Genomic DNA, 17,896 nt, shown 5'->3' with positions numbered 1-17,896 from the left:
GGATTCTGTTTGCTAGTATTTTGTTGAGGATTTTTGCATCTATATTCATCAGTGATATTGCTGTGTAATTTTCTTTTTTTGTAGTATCTTTGTCTGGTTTGGGTATCAGGGTGATGGTGGCCTCGTAGAATGAGTTTGGGAGTGTTCCTCCCTCTGCTATATTTTGGAAGAGTTTGAGAAGGATAGGTGTTAGCTCTTATCTAAATGTTTGAAAGAATTCGCCTGTGAAGCCATCTGGTCCTGGGCTTTTGTTTGTTGGGAGATTTTTAATCACAGTTTCAATTTCAGTGCTTGTGATTGGTCTGTTCATATTTTCTATTTCTTCCTGATTCAGTCTTGGCAGGTTGTGCATTTCTAAGAATTTGTCCATTTCTTCCAGGTTGTCCATTTTATTCGCATAGAGTTGCTTGTAGTAATCTCTCATGATCCTTTGTATTTCTGCAGTGTCAGTTGTTACTTCTCCTTTTTCATTTCTAATTCTATTGATTTGAGTCTTCTCCCGTTTTTTCTTGATGAGTCTGGCTAATGGTTTATCAATTTTGTTTATCTTCTTACAGAACCAGCTTTTAGTTTTATTGATCTTAGCTATCATTTCCTTCATTTCTTTTTCATTTATTTCTGATCTGATCTTTATGATTTCTTTCTTTCTGCTAACTTTGGGGTTTCTTTGTTCTTCTTTCTCTAATTGCTTTAGGTGCAAGGTTAGGTTGTTTATTCGAGATGTTTCCTGTTTCTTAGGGTAGGATTGTATTGCGATAAACTTCCCTCTTAGAACTACTTTTGTGGCATCCCATAGGTTTGGGGTCCTCGTGTCTCCACTGTCATTTGTTTCTAGGTATTTTTTGATTTCCTCTGATTTCTTCAGTGATCACTTCATTATTAAGTAGTGTATTGTTTAGCCTCCATGTGTTTCTATTTTTTTACAGATCTTTTCCTGTTATTGATATCTAGTCTCATAGCGTTGTGGTTGGAAAAGATACTTGATACAATTTCAATTTTCTTAAATTTACCAAGGCTTGATTTGTGACCCAAAATATGATCTATCCTGGAGAATGTTCCATGAGCACTAGAGAAAAATGTGTATTCTGTTGTTTTTGGATGGAATGTCCTATAAATATCAATTAAGTCCATCTTGTTTCATGTATCATTTAAAGCTTGTGTTTCCTTATTTATTTTCATTTTGGATGATCTGTCCATGGGTGAAAGTAGGGTGTTAAAGTCCCCTACTATGAATATGTTACTGTCGATTTCCCCTTTTATGGCTGTTAGTATTTGCCTTAAATATTGAGGTGCTCCTATGTTGGGTGCATAAATATTTACAATTGTTTTGTCTTCTTCTTGGATCGATCCCTTCATCATTATGTACTGTCCTTCTTTGTCTCTTCTAATAGTCTGTATTTTAAAATCTATTTTGTCTGATTTGAGAATTGCTACTCCAGCTTTCTTTTGGTTTCCATTTGCATGGAATATCTTTTTCCATCCCCTCACTTTCAGTCTGTATGTGTCTCTAGGTCTGAAGTGCGTCTCTTGTAGGTAGCATATATATGGGTCTTGCTTTTGTATCTATTCAGCCAATCTGTGTCTTTTGGTGGGAGCATTGAATCCATTTACATTTAAGGTAATTATCGATATGTATATTCCTATTCCCATTTTCTTAATTGTTTTGGGTTTGTTATTATAGGTCTTTTCCTTCTCTTGTGTTTCTTGCCTAGAGAAGATCCTTTAGCATTTGTTGTAAAGCTGGTTTGGTGGTGCTGAACTCTCTCAGCTTTTGCTTGTCTGTAAAGGTTTTAATTTCTCCATCAAATCTGAATGAGATCCTTGCTGGGTAGAGTAATCTTGGTTGTAGGTTTTTCTCCTTCATCACTTTAAATATGTCCTGCCAGTCCCTTCTGGCTTGCAGATTTTCTGCTGAAAGATCAGCTGTTAACCTTATGGGGATTCCTTTGTGTGTTATTTGTTGATTTTCCCTTGCTGATTTTAATATTTTTTCTTTGTATTTAATTTTTGACAGTTTGATTAATATGTGTCTTGGCGTGTTTCTCCTTGGATTTATCCTGTATGGGACTCTCTGTGCTTCCTGGAGTTGATTAACTATTTCCTTTCCCATATTAGGGAAGTTTTCAACTATAATCTCTTCAAATATTTTCTCAGTCCCTTTCTTTTTCTCTTCTTCTTCTGGAACCCCTATAATTCGAATTTTGGTGCGTTTAATGTTGTCCCAGAGGTCTCTGAGACTGTCCTCAGTTCTTTTCATTCTTTTTTCTTTATTCTGCTCTGCAGTAGTTATTTCCACTACTTTATCTTCCAGGTCACTTATCCATTCTTCTGCCTCAGTTATTCTGCTATTGATCCCTTCTAGAGTATTTTTAATTTCATTTATTGTGTTGTTCATCATTGCTTGTTTCATCTTTAGTTCTTCTAGGTGCTTGTTAAATGTTTCTTGCATTTTCTCTATTCTATTTCCAAGATTTTGGATCATCTTTACTATCATTATTCTGAATTCTTTTACAGGTAGACTGCCTATTTCCTCTTCATTTGTTAGGTCTGGTGGGTTTTTATCTTGCTCCTTCACCTGCTGTGTGTTTTTCTGTCTTCTCATTTTGCTTATCTTACTGTATTTGGGGTCTCCTTTTTGCAGGCCGCAGGTTCGTAGTTCCCATTGTTTTTGGTGTCTGTCCCCAGTGGGTAAAGTTGGTTCAGTGGACTGTGTAGGCTTCCTGGTGGAGGGGACTAGTGCCTGTGTTCTGGTGGATGAGGCTGGATCTTGTCTTTCTGGTGGGCAGGTCCACGTCTGGTCGTGTGTTTTGGGGTGTCTGTGGACTTATTATGATTTTAGACAGCCTCTCTGCTAATCATGGGGTTGTGTTCCTGTCTTGCTAGTTGTTTGGCATAGGGTGTCCAGCACTGTACCTTGTTGGTCGTTGAGTGAAGCTGGGTGTTGGTGTTGAGATGGAGATCTCTGGGAGACTTTCGCAGTTTGATATTACTTGGAGCTGGGAGGTCTCTTGTGGACCAGTGTCCTGAAGTTGGCTCTCCCACCTCAGAGGCACAGCACTGACTCCTGGCTGCAGCACCAAGAGCCCTTCATCCACATGGCTCAGAATAAAAGTGAGAAAAAGGAGCAAGAAAGAAAGAAAGAAAGAAAGAAAAAGGATAAAAGAAAAGAAAATAAAGTAAGGTAAAATAAAATAAAGTTATTAAAATAAAAAATAATTATTAAGAAAAAAATTTTTTTAAAAGTTAAAAAAAAAAAAAACGGACAGATAGAACCCTAGGACAAATGGTGAAAGCAAAGCTGTACAGACAAAATCTCACACAGAAGCATACACATGCACACTCAGAAAAAGAGGAAAAGTGGAAAAAATAATAAATCTTGCTCTCAAAGTCCACCTCCTCAATTTGGTATGATTCGTTGTATATTCAGGTATTCCACAGATGCAGGGTACATCAAGTTGATTGTGGAGATTTAATCCGCTGCTTCTGAGGCTGCTGGGAGAGATTTCCCTTTCTCTTCTTTGTTCTCACAGCTCCCGGGGTTCAGCTTTGGATTTGGCCCCGCCTCTGTGTGTAGGTCGCCGGAGGGTGTCTGTTCTTCGCTCAGACAGGACGGGGTTAAAGGAGCCGCTGATTCAGCAGCTCTGGCTCACTCAGGCGGCGGCGGGGGCGCACGGAGTGCGGGGCGGGCTTGCAGCGGCAGAGGACAGCGTGACGTTGCACCAGCCTGAGGCGTGCCGTGCGTTCTCCCGGGGAAGTTGTCCCTGGATCCTGGGACCCTGGCAGTGGCAGGCTGCACAGGCTCCCCGGAAGGGAGGTGTGGAGAGTGACCTGTGCTCGCACACAGGCTTCTTGGTGGCGGCAGCAGCAGCCTTAGCGTCTCATGCCCGTCTCTGGGGTCCGCGCTGTTAGCCGCGGCTCGCGCCCGTCTCTGGAGCTCCTTTAAGCAGCCATCTTAATCCCCTCTCCTCGCGCACCAGGAAACAAAGAGGGAAGAAAAAGTCTCTTGCCTCTTCGGTAGGTCCACACTTTTTCCCGGACTCCCTCCTGGCTAACCGTGGTGCACTAACCCCTTCAGACTGTGTTCACGCCGCCAGTCCTCCCCCTGCGCTCCGACCGAAGCCAGAGAATCAGCTCCCAGCCCCGCCCGCCCCGGCGGGTGAGCAGACAAGCCTCTCGGACTGGTGAGTGCTGGTTGGCCCTGATCCTCTGTGCGGGAATCTACCCGCTTTGCCCTCCGCACCCCTGTAGCTGCGCTCTCCTCCGCGGCTCCGAAGCTTCCCCGCTCCGCCACCCGCAGTCTCCGCCCGCGAAGGGGCTTCTAGTGTGTGGAAACCCTTCCTCCTTCACGGCTCCCTCCCAGTGGTGCAGGTCCCGTCCCTATTCTTTTGTCTCTGTTTATTCTTTTGCCCTACCCAGGTACGTGGGGAGTTTCTTGCCTTTTGGGAGGTCTGAGGTCTTCTGCCAGCGTTCAGTAGGTGTTCTGTAGGAATTGTTCCACGTGTAGATGTATTTCTGGTGTATCTGTGGGGAGGAAGGTGATCTCCGCGTCTTACTCTTCCACCCTCTTCCCCCTCACTCTTCCAATCTGATGTGATTCTAATCAGCTTTATAAAGTCGTACATTAAGCTTGTAATTTTTCTTTATAGGTTTCTATACTTCAAAACTCACTGTTTAAAGCAGAAACTAACACACCATTGTAAAGCAATTATACTCCAATACGGATGTTAAAAAAAACCCTCACTGTTTAAATCTAATTTAATGTTGGTATCAGAATGCCACAGGGACATCCTTCAAGCAAAAGATAGTGTTTCAAATTTATATCTAATTAAATTTTAGCCTTTTTAAACCAATTGTTGACTTAGGGAAGAAGCAAATTACAAAAACAAAGTCAGAATTTTACATAATAACTTTAAAATCCCTCAGAAAAACTTCTATGTATGTCCCAGAGCTGCCCCATCTGAATCCCTAATTCTGTACATCCATGTATACCCCCATAGTTTCTATGTTAAAAAGAGGCTGTTAGCGTGTGAATAATGAGCTTCATGTACTTAACTCAAGATGCTTAATTATAAATTATAAAATAATATTTATATGTTGTTCTGGGCTAGGGCTAAGAGACAAACTTGTGAAACTATTAATTCTAATCACCTGCATGTTGCTTCAGGTTTTCTATTTGGATAATCATATCATCTTTGCATAATAGTCTTGTTTCTTCCTTTCCAATATCATTTTTTTCTTTTTCTTAACTTACTACACTGACCAGACCCTCCAGTACAATTTTTAATAGAAATGTGATTTCAAGCATTCCTGTCTTATCACTGATCTTAAAGGAAATGCTTTCAATACTTTACCATTAAATATAAGATTTGCTGCAAGTTTTCTTCTCAACTTAAGGAAGTTCCCTTCTATTCATAGTTTGCTCAGGGTTTATTTTTGTCATGAGTAAATGTTGAATTATATCAAGTACTTCTGCATTACTACGATCAAATTATTTTTCTTCTTTCATCTACTGTGAATAGGGCTTAACAGAACCTTTCCCCATTAAAAGATGATCTTTGCTTAACTCTAGCTTAGTTTACCTAGTAATCTGATAATACAGTATGTCAACTATGTTGCTAGACAAACTTGTTTCTCGTAAAAATTATCCCTGATTGGTAAATTGCTTTGGATTGGGAGGAATCCAATCCAGTATAAGCGAACTATAAATACCCGATAGGGGAGCCAGAGCTCTGGGCTTTTCTGAGTGTGTAACTCATAAACAGGTGTGTCATCTATGAGGCGTCTGGGAGCTGGGCTTATGGAGTTGTTACAAGAGATAACTGGCTTCTGTGGAGATGCGACCTTTAAACTGGGGTGTCTACATCCATCTGGCATGAATCTTGTCTCCTGGCATCTGAGACTTTATCTAGGGAGGCAAAGAAAACAGCTCATGGATAGCTGGTAGGAACTGCTGCCAGATGGCTGCAAAGACTCCCGGAGAAGAAAGTGTGACATTGTGCCATTAAGCTCTGGTCCCTGTGCTATACAGTATCTTTCTGAGGATATTGGTACCAAGGGAGGCCTGTGATACTGTTAAGTCTGGATGTTTAGCTGCCCCTAAGACTCCCTAGTTGGCGTTGCAGTTCTGTTAATGCAGTGAAGTGTGATCGTTGATTTTCTAATGTTAAATTAATCAAGTATTGCTGGGATAAACCCAACTTGATTGTCACCTATTTGGTTGGTTTGCTGGATTTTTTGGGATAATATTTAGTTTAGGGTTTTTGCACCTATGTTCAGAAGTAAAATCAGACTAGTGGTTTTAGATCCTGTTGTCTGCTGAAGTATTGATGTTAAGATTATATTACTCTCATAAAAAGAATTGCTGAGTGTTACTTCTTTGTTTATACTCTGGAATAGTATATGTTAGATTGGCGGTGTTTGTCCCTTAGATGTTGGTAGACCTTCTAAGTAAAACTGTCTGGACCTGGGGTTTTATCTGAAGAAAGTTTTAAAATTAGGATTGAATTTCTGGGCTTCCCTGGTGGCGCAGTCGTTGAGAGTCCGCCTGCCGATGCAGGGGACACGGGTTCGTGCCCCGGTCCGCGAAGATCCCACATGCTGCGGAGCAGCTGGGCCCGTGAGCCATGGCCGCTGAGCCTGCGCGTCCGGAGCCTGTGCTCCGCAACGGGAGAGGCCACAACAATGAAAGGCCCGCGTACCGCCAAAAAAAAAAAAGGATTGAATTTCTTTAATGATTATAAGACTATTTAGGTATTCTATTTCCATTTGAGTCCAAGTGATAAGTCCTCACCCCCTGGCCATGAATTTGTCCACTTTGTCTAAGTTTCCAAATCTTCTGACATAAATGGCTCATAATATCCTCGTAACTGCTTTTTGAGAGTGCGTTAACATCTGTTGTAAGGTCCCTTTTCATGCCTAAATCATTTTCTTGTCCTTTTTAACGTTTTTTCTTGCTTAATCTTGTCAGTTTTGTCAATTATATGAGTCATTTGAGAGAACCAATTTTTTATTTTGTTAATTGTCTCTATTTATGATTCTATTTTACTCAATTTCTGCTTGTATGTTTATTTCCTCCAATTTTTAGAAGTGTATTCTGTTGTTCTTTTACTAACCTCCATAATTTGTATCAGTCACAAAATATTTTTCACCCTTTCTTTTAGAATATAAACATTTAAGGTTATAAATTGCATTCCACACATTTTAAAATTCAGTGTTTCTATTATTCAGTTTTTAATATTTTCTATTTTCCATGACAGTTTCCTTTTGATCACGAGTTACTTAAAAGTACATTTCTCAATTTCCAACATCAGGGTTTTTTTTCTTATTTTTTTATTTATTGTGTACTTTGTGCTATTAATTTCTAATTATTCATTGTTGCTGGAGAAGGATGTCTGTGCGACACTAGTTCTTTAAATGGGATTTGTTTCATGGTGCAGTAAGTGGTCAAGTTGTGAAGTTGTTCCATACTGAGATTAAAAATGAGCTTTTGGGGAATTCCCTGGCGGTCCAGTGGTTAGGACTCTGTGCTCTCACTGACAAGGGCCCAGGTTTGATCCCTGGTCGGGAATTAAGATCCCACAAGCCACGTGGTATGGCCAAAAAAAAAAAAAGAGCTTTTGGTTCTGTTTATGTCCATCAGGTAAATCTAGCTAACTGTGTGGTTCAAATCTATATCTTTTCAGCTCGGTGCTTTGTGACCACATAGAATGGTGGGATAGGGAGGGTGGGAGGGAGAGAGATGCAAGAGGGAAGAGATATGGGGATATATGTATATGCATAGCTGATTTACTTTGTTATAAAGCAGAAACTAACACACCATTGTAAAGCAATTATACTCCAATAAAGATGTTATTAAAAAAATTATATCTTTTTTTGTTTCTTTTAAATCTGCCCATTACTGTGAGAAGTGTGTTAAAATCTCCCACTATGATGGTGAACTTGTCAGTTTCCATTTATACTATGCCAGACTTAGTTATATATTTTGAAGCCTATATTATATTGAAGGATAAAATATTTTAGTGATATATCTTTGCATGTTATTAGCTGCATGCAAATTTTAGAATTGTTTTATCTCCTTGTAACCCTCTTCATCTTGAGAAATACCTTAAAGTCTATTTTTTTCCCTAATATGAATAAAGCCACTTCACTCTTGTTTTGGTTAATATTTGCCTGATATATTTATGTTCTTCTATCCTTTTCTTTTCAACTTCTTTGTGTCCTTATGCTTTAGGTGTCTCTTTCAAATAGTATATTGTTGTATTTTGTTTTTCTAATCCAGTCTGATAATCTTTGGCTTTTAACTTTTTAGTCTAGTTATATAAATTGAGCTAGATTGCCTGTTCTGTCTCTTGGGAGATGTGTGCTCTGCACAAGTCACTAAATATACCTGAGCTTCCATTTCTATCACAAAATGAAGGACCTGAATGAGATTCCTGAGGGACACGATTCTAGCTCTAACATTCTCTGGTTCTGCAGAGAAGAATTATAGTCTGTTTACATTACGGAGTCCATCTAGTCCCTGCGGTTCTTGGAATGTTCTTTTAGCAAAGTATAAACTGATACAAGGACAACCTTATGTGTAAATAGCAGGGAATATTCTTTTTACAGTGTCCCACTTTCTATAAAAGCAAGTCTAATGGCTGTTATATAATCATTTAAAAATATTTTATTAAGCACTGATTTTAAAAATGCAGGAGAAGAATATAACAACTCAGAGCAAATGCTTGAAGGTAAAACAAATATCACTATAAATATTGCACGTATAAAATCTCTTTTTTACATCTTCACACAACTCATTTCTAAAATATCCTTTTACAGAGATGTATAAATAAACTGCTTCCAAACTGTCAACGCTTGATACATTTAGTTTCTTATCACCTCACTAAGTCTGCAGGTTTCCAATCGGCTCTCTTCTGTGCAGGCAACAGAACTTCCATCAGTGACACCGGAGCTCTCCGACCTACATCATGTGAAGAGTAAATCTCTCTGAATGCTCAATATTTCAGGTTATAAATTTTCTTTTCCTACTGAGAAAAAAATAGATCCTTCAAAGGCAGTGACAGAACGCAGCTTAAATGGACACAGTTCACTGTTAACATTGCTTGTTCTTCAGGGCGTCCAGGAGCTTCTGATTCTTGGTCTTGAACATCATGATAAAGCTGTTGGGCATGATTTTGCCTCTCCCATCTTCACCCACTTGGCCCATAATAATGTAGTTTAGACCTAAAAGAGAATATAAGATTAATTTTTTTCTCTCTGTGTGTTGGTTTGAAACAACTTCGACTATAAGTCACCTCTAGGTAAATGCTCTGTAAAGGGTATAATTAGACATTTATCCTATCTAGGATAAAATCTGGTTTAAGACTCTCATTGGGAAAAAAATCTAAATGTAACTGAATAGCATGTTCCAGCTCTGCTAACAGTAGGAATGTGGATGGAATGATTCGATCCGGTCACGTCCAGCTCTGCAGAAGGTCTGACATATTTACTGAGTGTCTGCTATGAACAATACACTGTTTCTGTGAAAGGCTCTCCTTCCTCAAGGGGCTTCAGGTGGCCTCTCCTGGTGTCACAAGGCTTCTGGATCTCCCCAGGCATTTGTCAGCTAATGATCCATCGTCTTCTGTTGTTGTTGTCTTGGACTTTTTATTAACGTCTCCAACATTTATACTATGTAAGTTTTTTGAGGGCATGGTTGGATCATATACTTCTTTCCATTCTTATAGTCCCTTGCAAAAAGATAAGTCCTAAAAAGTACTTTATTCTGTTACACTGTTTTTTATATATCCGTGTTTCTGGCTAAGGTAGGCCTAGACTGGGGCCCAAGCTGAGCTATGTAGGATTCAACTCTGAAGATTTACACTGCTTCAGAAAAATGTCATAAAGGAAGTGTGTCTTACCACCCCGTTTATTCTCCCTCTCCCCCGTGTGTCATAAGAGAAATACGTGTTTCTTTTTCTCTTGCATAGGCCTTCCTCTGTGGGCCTACACTGGCATCATAGTGGTCTTGAGCCTCTGAAGGCTTGGTAGGATGAGCAGGTAGATGCCACCGAAAGCCTGGACTGCTAGCATCGAGATTTGACTGTGTCTAGATGTGCATTATTTGCTGTTCCGGGCAGTTCTGGAAAGAAGTGTTACCTTCTACAGAGTCTTTGCTATTCCCTCTAAAGAGTCAGTGTGAGGCTGCTCACCTTCGGACTCTTCTCAACAGTCTGAATTCATAGTAAAGCTTTCTTGAAGTGGATAGGCTATATTTCTGTGTGTGTGTGGCAGAGGTTTGGTTTGTTTCACTTGTAGTAGAGGTGTGTAACAAGACTGAGGAAAGGAATGAGCTGATATTGGATACAGAAATCATGGCATAGCACACAGTGGAATGCCAGGCATTACTGCCATGCCGAAAAAGAGATCTATACGTGCTGTTGATGGAAAGCTGTCCACATGTACATCACGTGGGGGAAAAGTTTCAGTAGAACGTATGTAGCATGATCCTCTCTCTACGTGTGTATGTGCAGGCTTTATATGGATAGAACTTTGTGGAAGGAGCTGTTCATTGTGCCTCTGGTGAAAGGGAAAGGGCTTCACTTTTTATTTTATATCCTTCTCTACTTATTTAAACTTTTTAAAAACCATAGAGCAGGGGCTTCCCTGGTGGCGCAGTGGTTGGGAGTCCGCCTGCCGATGCAGGGGACACGGGTTCGTGCCCTGGTCCGGGAGGATCCCACATGCCGCGGAGCAGCTGGGCCCGTGAGCCATGGCCGCTGAGCCTGCGCATCTGGAGCCTGTGCTCCGCAACGGGAGAGGCCACAACAGTGAGAGGCCCGTGTACCGCAAAAACAAAAAAACCCATAGAGCATACATTACTTTTATAAGTTAAAGAACCTGTTTTTAAAAAAAAATCATGTACCTTTGGCTCTGAAGTAGCTTTTCTTTTTCCAAAATTTCTTAATAAACTCATCTCCATCTATGGATTGAATAATCCTATATCTACAAATGAATCCCAAATCTTTCATTCTAGCCCATAGATACCTCTCTCTTCTGAACTCCAGCTCTGAATTTCCTGTTCCTTGATGGATATCTTCCTCCACACACAGTAGTGGCACCTTAAGTGCAATACTTCAAAATCTCTTTCTCCTGATGTGCTCCTTCTCTGTCTGTTCCCTACTGATCCAACTTCAGACGTTTCTTGGACTCACTGATCATTTCCATTATCTCGTCTTCTTCCACAAGTGACCGGAACTGGGATTGGTGCCCAATTCTGGCGGACTCCAAAGGCCCTCCTTCGAAACCACAAGTGGGCAATACATTCGCCCTGACTTTACTTCCCTAGACCAGCCATGGCATGGAAAGATCCATGATTTTCTCAGAGAGGCTCTCCCGTCCCCTTCTCTGCTCCTGAGCTCCCCTGGAAGAAAGACTGAAGTTTTTCTCTGACTCACCTCTCCTGAGGAGCGGGCACTGCTTACAGACCACGACGACCTTGGCACTCATGTTCTTGCCGGCCTGCTGAATTGCCAGATTTCCTTCTTTATAGATGTTGATGATTGAGACCGTGGCGTGCAGACTCCCACCTCGAGGGATGGTGGTGATAACAGTCCCGGCCAAGACTGCAAAAGAAAACGTTTTTGAAATAATGGGACAGTGAAGGCAAGTGTTAGCAGAACTGAACGTAATTGTACATTTCTCTAAGTGTCAGATGGGAAACATTTTAACGTAAGAAAGAAGGTCCTAATAGAGCCATTGAATTTGATTCTGTACAGTTGTCACCAAAATTCAGGTTGAACAAAAGGAGTCGTGGAGCTCTTATGTTACCGCAGCTGTTAGGTGTTGACACTGAGTAGGAAAACCAAAATATCTGCCGAATTGCAGTCAGTTGCTGAGACGAGGGCTCGTTCCAATGTTTTATCCAACGTGTGGATCAGTTACCAAATAAGGGATGGGCTCATGCGCCTCTACCTGTGAACACTCAACAGGACCTTGTACCTTTAGAGGTAACACCATACTAAGAGGCTGCACGATGGGGGTCTGAGCCACGAAGATCTGAGTCCTTGTGTCTGTGTGGGTGAGCGCCTACCTTTCTGTGTCTCCCCCTGGTTCCTCTCTTTAGCTGGCCTCTCTCCTTGAACTTTTTTTTTTTATAAAACACGTATTTATTAAATGAAGAATCGGTCTTACAAATATCCACTCCCTTAAGCCTTCTCCCAGGCTTCTACTGCAAATGACCAATTGCAGGTGCTGGAGGAAACTAAAGAGAATTAGAAGCAGCAGGTTGGGATGGAGGTGGGGGGAAGGAAGAGGGAAGATGGGGGTCAGAAAATAAAAGCCCCTTTCAAGAAAGAGTATCATAAAAGCAGTGAAGGTAATCAGGGTTAGCAAAAACCAGAATTATTTTTGTTCCTTAGACCAACCCCCCACTTCATCCCTTATTTGTCTTCTCTCAGTGGATATCAGGTGCTCTCTCCTTGAACTTTGATTCATCCATAGATCCCCATCTCCCTCTAATGATCACTAAATATCTGTGTTTTTCTGGGTCTTTCACATTCTCTTTTTTATCCATCCTGTTTAACGCATTTAACAAGTCAAAGTATAGAACTGAGGTATAGCTTAAGACATTTTCTTGCTTAAAAAAAAAAAAACTCTAGCAAAATTCAGTTGCTTTTCATTATGTCACTCTCTCTTTTTACTATGTGACACTCAGAGAAGAGTCCTACTTCTGACCCACAGAAAGAAAGATGCTGTGTTTCTCAAAGGCGTGCTTTTGGCATTCTGGGGGGTGGGGGCAGTGGACATTCCAGGTGAGGCAGGACTTGCATTGAATGACTTTCTGATGAATCCTGTCTCTACCCAGAAAACCAGCAGCACCCGGCAGTTATTGTGACAATCAAAACCTGCCCCTAAAGGAGTGTTACCAATGCTGGTTGGAAACCAATGGGCCGCTGGTGATAGTATTGGGTCATTTTGCCATGGAAGTGAGTCACAGTGGAATAGATCGAGCTTTGGACTTGGCTGATATGACCCTTTCAGGATAAAGTGAGAACACACTGCTTATGTGGTACGCAAAGCTCATAACGTCAGAATTCTTCTCATGCCTTACTTTGACTTTCGGTCATGAGTGCTTACTGCAAAACGTCAGTCAGTAGCCGAGTGAAATCAGGGGGCTCTGAGGACAGGAAAGGAGATTTCCTTAAGCACCTCCTACAGAAGACGACACTGGGTGTGGGAGCAATGACACCTCGTGCTACTGGTTTTCATTTTCATGCCATTATTTGAATTTCGGCTGCAAACTCCAGTTAGATTTAGGGCCCTAGATTCTTTAGTGCCTTCATACCTTCTCTGCAACATAGTCCGTCTGGGCTGCAGTTACCACTTGAAGGCATAAGAAAAAGCAAGCAAAGCCTCATCTGGGAGGCCCTTTGTTCTGGGTAACCTATTTAAAGGCTGTACCAACTTTCTTTTCCTGATAAGACTGCTCTTCGATGTTCCTTTTAAACATAACCAACATAATTAAACTTGGGATCTTTTGCTCTTAAGTGGTTTTCACAGAAAGTGCAATTTTTGTTTAATTGGAAAAAACTCTTAGAAATTCTAAGTCATTAGGTAATATCTCCTCAGGTTCCAGTTTATAAGAGTTTCCAAATGGATTTCAGATTTCCAAGTTTGAATTTAGTACTTTGGAAGGACACTACAGAGGAAATACTTGAATTTCTTTGGAGAGAGGCCAGCTTGGACATGTTTCTAATTAACTTCAGTTGAATTACAGATGTGTGAAAAAATACTCAGTGCGTGAAAACTATGTGAGAAAAAAGGGATACAGGTTTTTTCAGGAATACGGAGCCAGCCAGAAGACACAGAGCGGTAGTATCACGTACCAGGAGTCAAATTATTAAGTTTACGTGGAAAATGTATATTTTCTGTACATGAATTTTTCTCAGGTGTGAAATCTAACACTTCAAAAGGCACAAGTCAACATACCCTAGTGTGTAAGAAAATATTTTCTTGGGTAAATGAAGAGTGTAACTGACCCTTTACCATCACATTCACGGCAGTCCCTTTGAGATTAAGCATGCGGTTTCAGGTTTCTGATTAAAGAGGAAAGACTGGGTTTTATTTCTTACCAAAGTTACTCAAGCAATAATTGCTTTCCAGAGTCCCCGACCGTCTACACTTCTGCTGACACAGGGCCACGGTGGGTTTTAAACCTTCATTCAGAGAAGAAAGACATAAGATTCAGGAAAATGAATTCAAGTATAATTGGTGTTTAGATCTGAATCTACCAATTTAAAACTCCCATATATTTCCCTGAGCCACCAATCTGTCATTGCAATGAAATAATTAAAAAGCATGCAAAGGCAACGCTTCATGCTACCGACTCCTGCTCTAATTTCTTCAGGGTAACTCAGTACCCTCTGCGGAGTTTTAAACCTGAGATCAAAGATAACCCAAATTTAGCCCTATTCTCTTCTTCCTTTATATATAACTAATGCTGTAACTAAAAATAGATACAGTCTCATGTGCCCTGCTTAGAAAAACCCAGTACAACAAATATGAACACAGGAGATGTAGGTTAACTCCTCATTTTCCGAAAGGAATCAAATGGGTCTCCCCCTGAGGGTGGAGGGTACTTTCTTGGTGCACCTGAAATACACAGTCGCCCAAATGGGAGCAGTACAGGTTTCTGGGAACACTGCTCCTGTGGTAAGGTGTGTTATAGCCGTAATTAGATGCAACCAATCACTAAACATTTATTTTGAGCCTGTAAGGATTATTAGTAAGGATTATTCATTGCCTAGAAGGATCTTAAGAACTGAGAAGTAGACAAATTTGAAAGTACAACTAAACAGGTAACCACAGTGGTTCTCAGGCAGGGGTGATTTTGCCCACTAGGTGACATTTGGTAATGCCTGGAAATATTTTTGGTGGTCACAGCTAGGGGATGCCACTGGCATCTAGTGGGTATATAACCAGAGATGCTGCTAGGCTTCCTACAGTGAACAGGACAGCCCCCAACAGCAAAGAATGATCTGGCCAAAAATGTAAATAGTGCCAAGGTTGAGAAACTGTACTATGATGAAACGAAACGAAATGAAATGAAAATAATCCTCATTAAAAATGTTTCCAAAATATTTCCTAATGATTCACTTATATGTGGCAACATGCTAGGAAGAACTAAACAAAGCTGTCACAGAACACTACTTGGTGGGTAAGAATTTACAACTGTGATATTGCCCTGCTGATATGTTCTGCTAACTTTTCTGTGAAGTTACTCTTTTTTTTTTACATCTTTACTGGAGTATAATTGCTTTACAATGGTGTGTTAGTTTCTGCTTTATAACAAAGTGAATCAGTTATACGTATACATATATCCCCATATCTCCTCCTTGTGAGTTTACTCTTAATGTGTACCCCTACTTAACTCCAAAAAGGATCCAAAGTGGATTATAGTATTAAAATATATACAATTTAATGTTAAAATACACACAGTTTAATGGTAAAATAAACACAATAGCATATATATGGAGAAAGAGCTCAGAAAGCATTTAGAGGGACTATTGTTCTAGGAGTTGGGGACCTGAATTTACCTCATTCACTGAGTCAAAAGGTAGTGGCGTTAGTGGTTCTCCCTGTCTGATGAAAGAGCATCTTTTCACGTGGGCCACTGGAAACCAGCTCCTTCTCGGCCTCGGAATGCTAGTCTGGAGTTTGGATGGGTGTCCCACACGGCCCCTTCTCTGCCTTCGGGACATCCCCGCTCTCTTGCCTTTCAGCCATCAGCTGTCCCACCCTGACCCTCGCCACGCTCCCGTCCTCTCTGCTGCCCTGCACTCCCCAGCACGGCACCTGGTTCTCAGCCCTCCTCTCCATGTGCTCCCGCGGCCGTGCCGGTGGGTCCTCCCTCCTCGGGGACGATCCCTCTCGGCGCCGCCACGGCCCCATCCTTCCCAGAGATGTTCCCTCTGCTCCGTCTCTGCCCCTCAGTCCCAGGCTTCCAGGTCCTCCTGCTGAAGTCTCATCACCAATCTCCCAAGTGTGGACACCCTGTCAGCCAGTGTAGCCTCCTCTCCTTCAAGCTTATTTAGTTACTCTCAGACTCTCACGAGTACTTGCTTTCTGTCTTTAGAGGTTCAACACATTGACCCCTCGCATTCTTCCCACTGCACCATCCTGGCCCGTCTCTACTTCCTTAGCTACTCCACTTAATTTCCATGGTCTGTTATCCCACTTTCTTGACAATATGTTAAACTCCCTTTCCCCTCTGCCCTCCAACCCTTAGGAAGCCTGAAGGAGCCTCTGCTTCTCCTTCTGTGCCTGCACGTAGACAGCTGAGGACACAAATGGGCCCTCGTCCAAGTGACAAGCTGTCTCCAATTTCCACAGCTGTTCTTCGGATTCTCCCAACCCCCCGGGGCTCCCACCTCCCTTCCGTCTCATTCTCAGCAGGTGACCTTGCCTATTTTCTGGGGAAAACAGAGATCATAGAAGAAAATGTCCTCGAAGCCCCACCAGACCTCCGAGCTGTCTTTATCTGCCCCCCTCTCTTCTTTCCTCCCCTGGGAGAGGAGGCTGCCCACGTCTGGTCTAAGGTCTGTCCTTCTGTGCGTCCTCCGAAGGCCAGACCCGCTCATCTTTGTGGAAATTTCCTCTACAGTTTATTCCTTCACTCTGCCCTTCTGTTCTCCTGCTGTGCCGGCTACTTCCCATTGGCTTTACCACGTTCACACCCTCCCTTAGGCTTGAACCTGCGCACTGAGTCGCTGGACTTAGTTTCCTCGCCTTGCTCCACACGCCCCTCACCCCCATCTGGCTTCTGCCTGCACAGCTCCACTCATAACCCTTGCCAGGGTGTCCAGTAGCCTCCACGTCGTGAAATCACATGGTAACATTTTAGTCCTGATGTTGTTTGAAGCCTCATCAACACTTGGCTCTTCTGACTACCGCCTTCTCAAAACACTCTCTTCCCCGGCCCCCAGGACACCTGGGTTCCCCCCACGTCCGCCGCTGCCCCTTAGCTGCTTTTTTCATTCTTCTCTGCCAGCAGATCCTCCCTCTTTAAAGACTTGGAGTTTCTAGAGATTTAATTCCAGCCCTTCTTCTCCTTTCCCCCGTAACCTCTCCCCCATGGGGTCAACCATGATGAAGACTCAGATTTAAATCTCTTGCTTAAATCTCTCTTCCGGCCTGGAGGCCCGTAGATCTTACTGTCTACATAACGGCTCCATTTGCTTGTCTCACAGACACCTCTAACCCCACAAGGGCACAGCTTAACTTATGAATCTACCCCTCAACCTATGACTCTACTTCTATGAATGGTAACATTGTTCCTCTGAGTTGTGCAAGCCAGGGACCCGGGAGGCATGCTTCTGGATTGCCCTAGTCCAATTAACCGCTGAGCCCTGTCAGTATCTCCCAAGGTCTCTGGCCTGCAGAACTGTCAGTGTCTCTTGACCGTCTCTGTAGTTCTGTCTGGTGCAGTTCCCCTGGACAACCCCAAGAACATGCTGACCCTCCTGACCCCTACAGTCCATTCACCTCACTGGTGCCTCACAGAGTGATCTTCGTAAAGTGTGAATCTAATCCTGAACTTTCCTTAAATCCACCAACAGCTTCCCCTGCACTTAGGAGAAAACCCCAACTACTCAGAGCATCAGGAGTGAGGTGGTAGGGCCTAAAGATGAACCTAGCAAGAGAGGCTAGGTACAAAGTGCGAAGGGGCTTGGCCCTTGTGCTGTCCAATATGGTAGCCACTGGCCACGGAGGCTTTTAAATTTTAATTAAATTAAAATTCAGATCTTCAGTAGCACTCGTCACATTTCAGGTGTTCAACAGTGGCCACTGTATTGGATGGCACAGGTGTAGACAATTAATTTAAGTGGGAGAAGGACACAGTCTGGTGTGTGTGTGT

The 17,896-nt window shown here is 42.2% G+C and overlaps 1 protein-coding gene across 1 annotated transcript in view; it reads right to left on the bottom strand.

Moving 5' to 3' along the window:
* Positions 1 to 8,642: 8,642 nt before the first annotated feature.
* The window catches only part of PCOLCE2 (procollagen C-endopeptidase enhancer 2), a 71,155-nt gene continuing 61,901 nt past the window's right edge, over positions 8,643 to 17,896 (bottom strand). Inside the window, exons 7-9 of the mRNA XM_067737602.1 lie at positions 14,112 to 14,195; positions 11,436 to 11,603; positions 8,643 to 9,222 (exon numbers count right to left, since the gene is read on the bottom strand). Coding sequence (XP_067593703.1) covers positions 9,092 to 9,222; positions 11,436 to 11,603; positions 14,112 to 14,195 — 383 coding nt within the window. The 3' untranslated portion in view covers positions 8,643 to 9,091. The remainder of the gene's footprint in view (positions 9,223 to 11,435; positions 11,604 to 14,111; positions 14,196 to 17,896) is intronic.

This window comes from Pseudorca crassidens, chromosome 5 (assembly GCF_039906515.1).
Source record: "Pseudorca crassidens isolate mPseCra1 chromosome 5, mPseCra1.hap1, whole genome shotgun sequence".
NCBI classification, from domain to species: domain Eukaryota; kingdom Metazoa; phylum Chordata; class Mammalia; order Artiodactyla; family Delphinidae; genus Pseudorca; species Pseudorca crassidens.
Note: the sequence above shows the minus strand (reverse complement) of the source record. Positions and strands in the feature narration are given on the sequence as shown.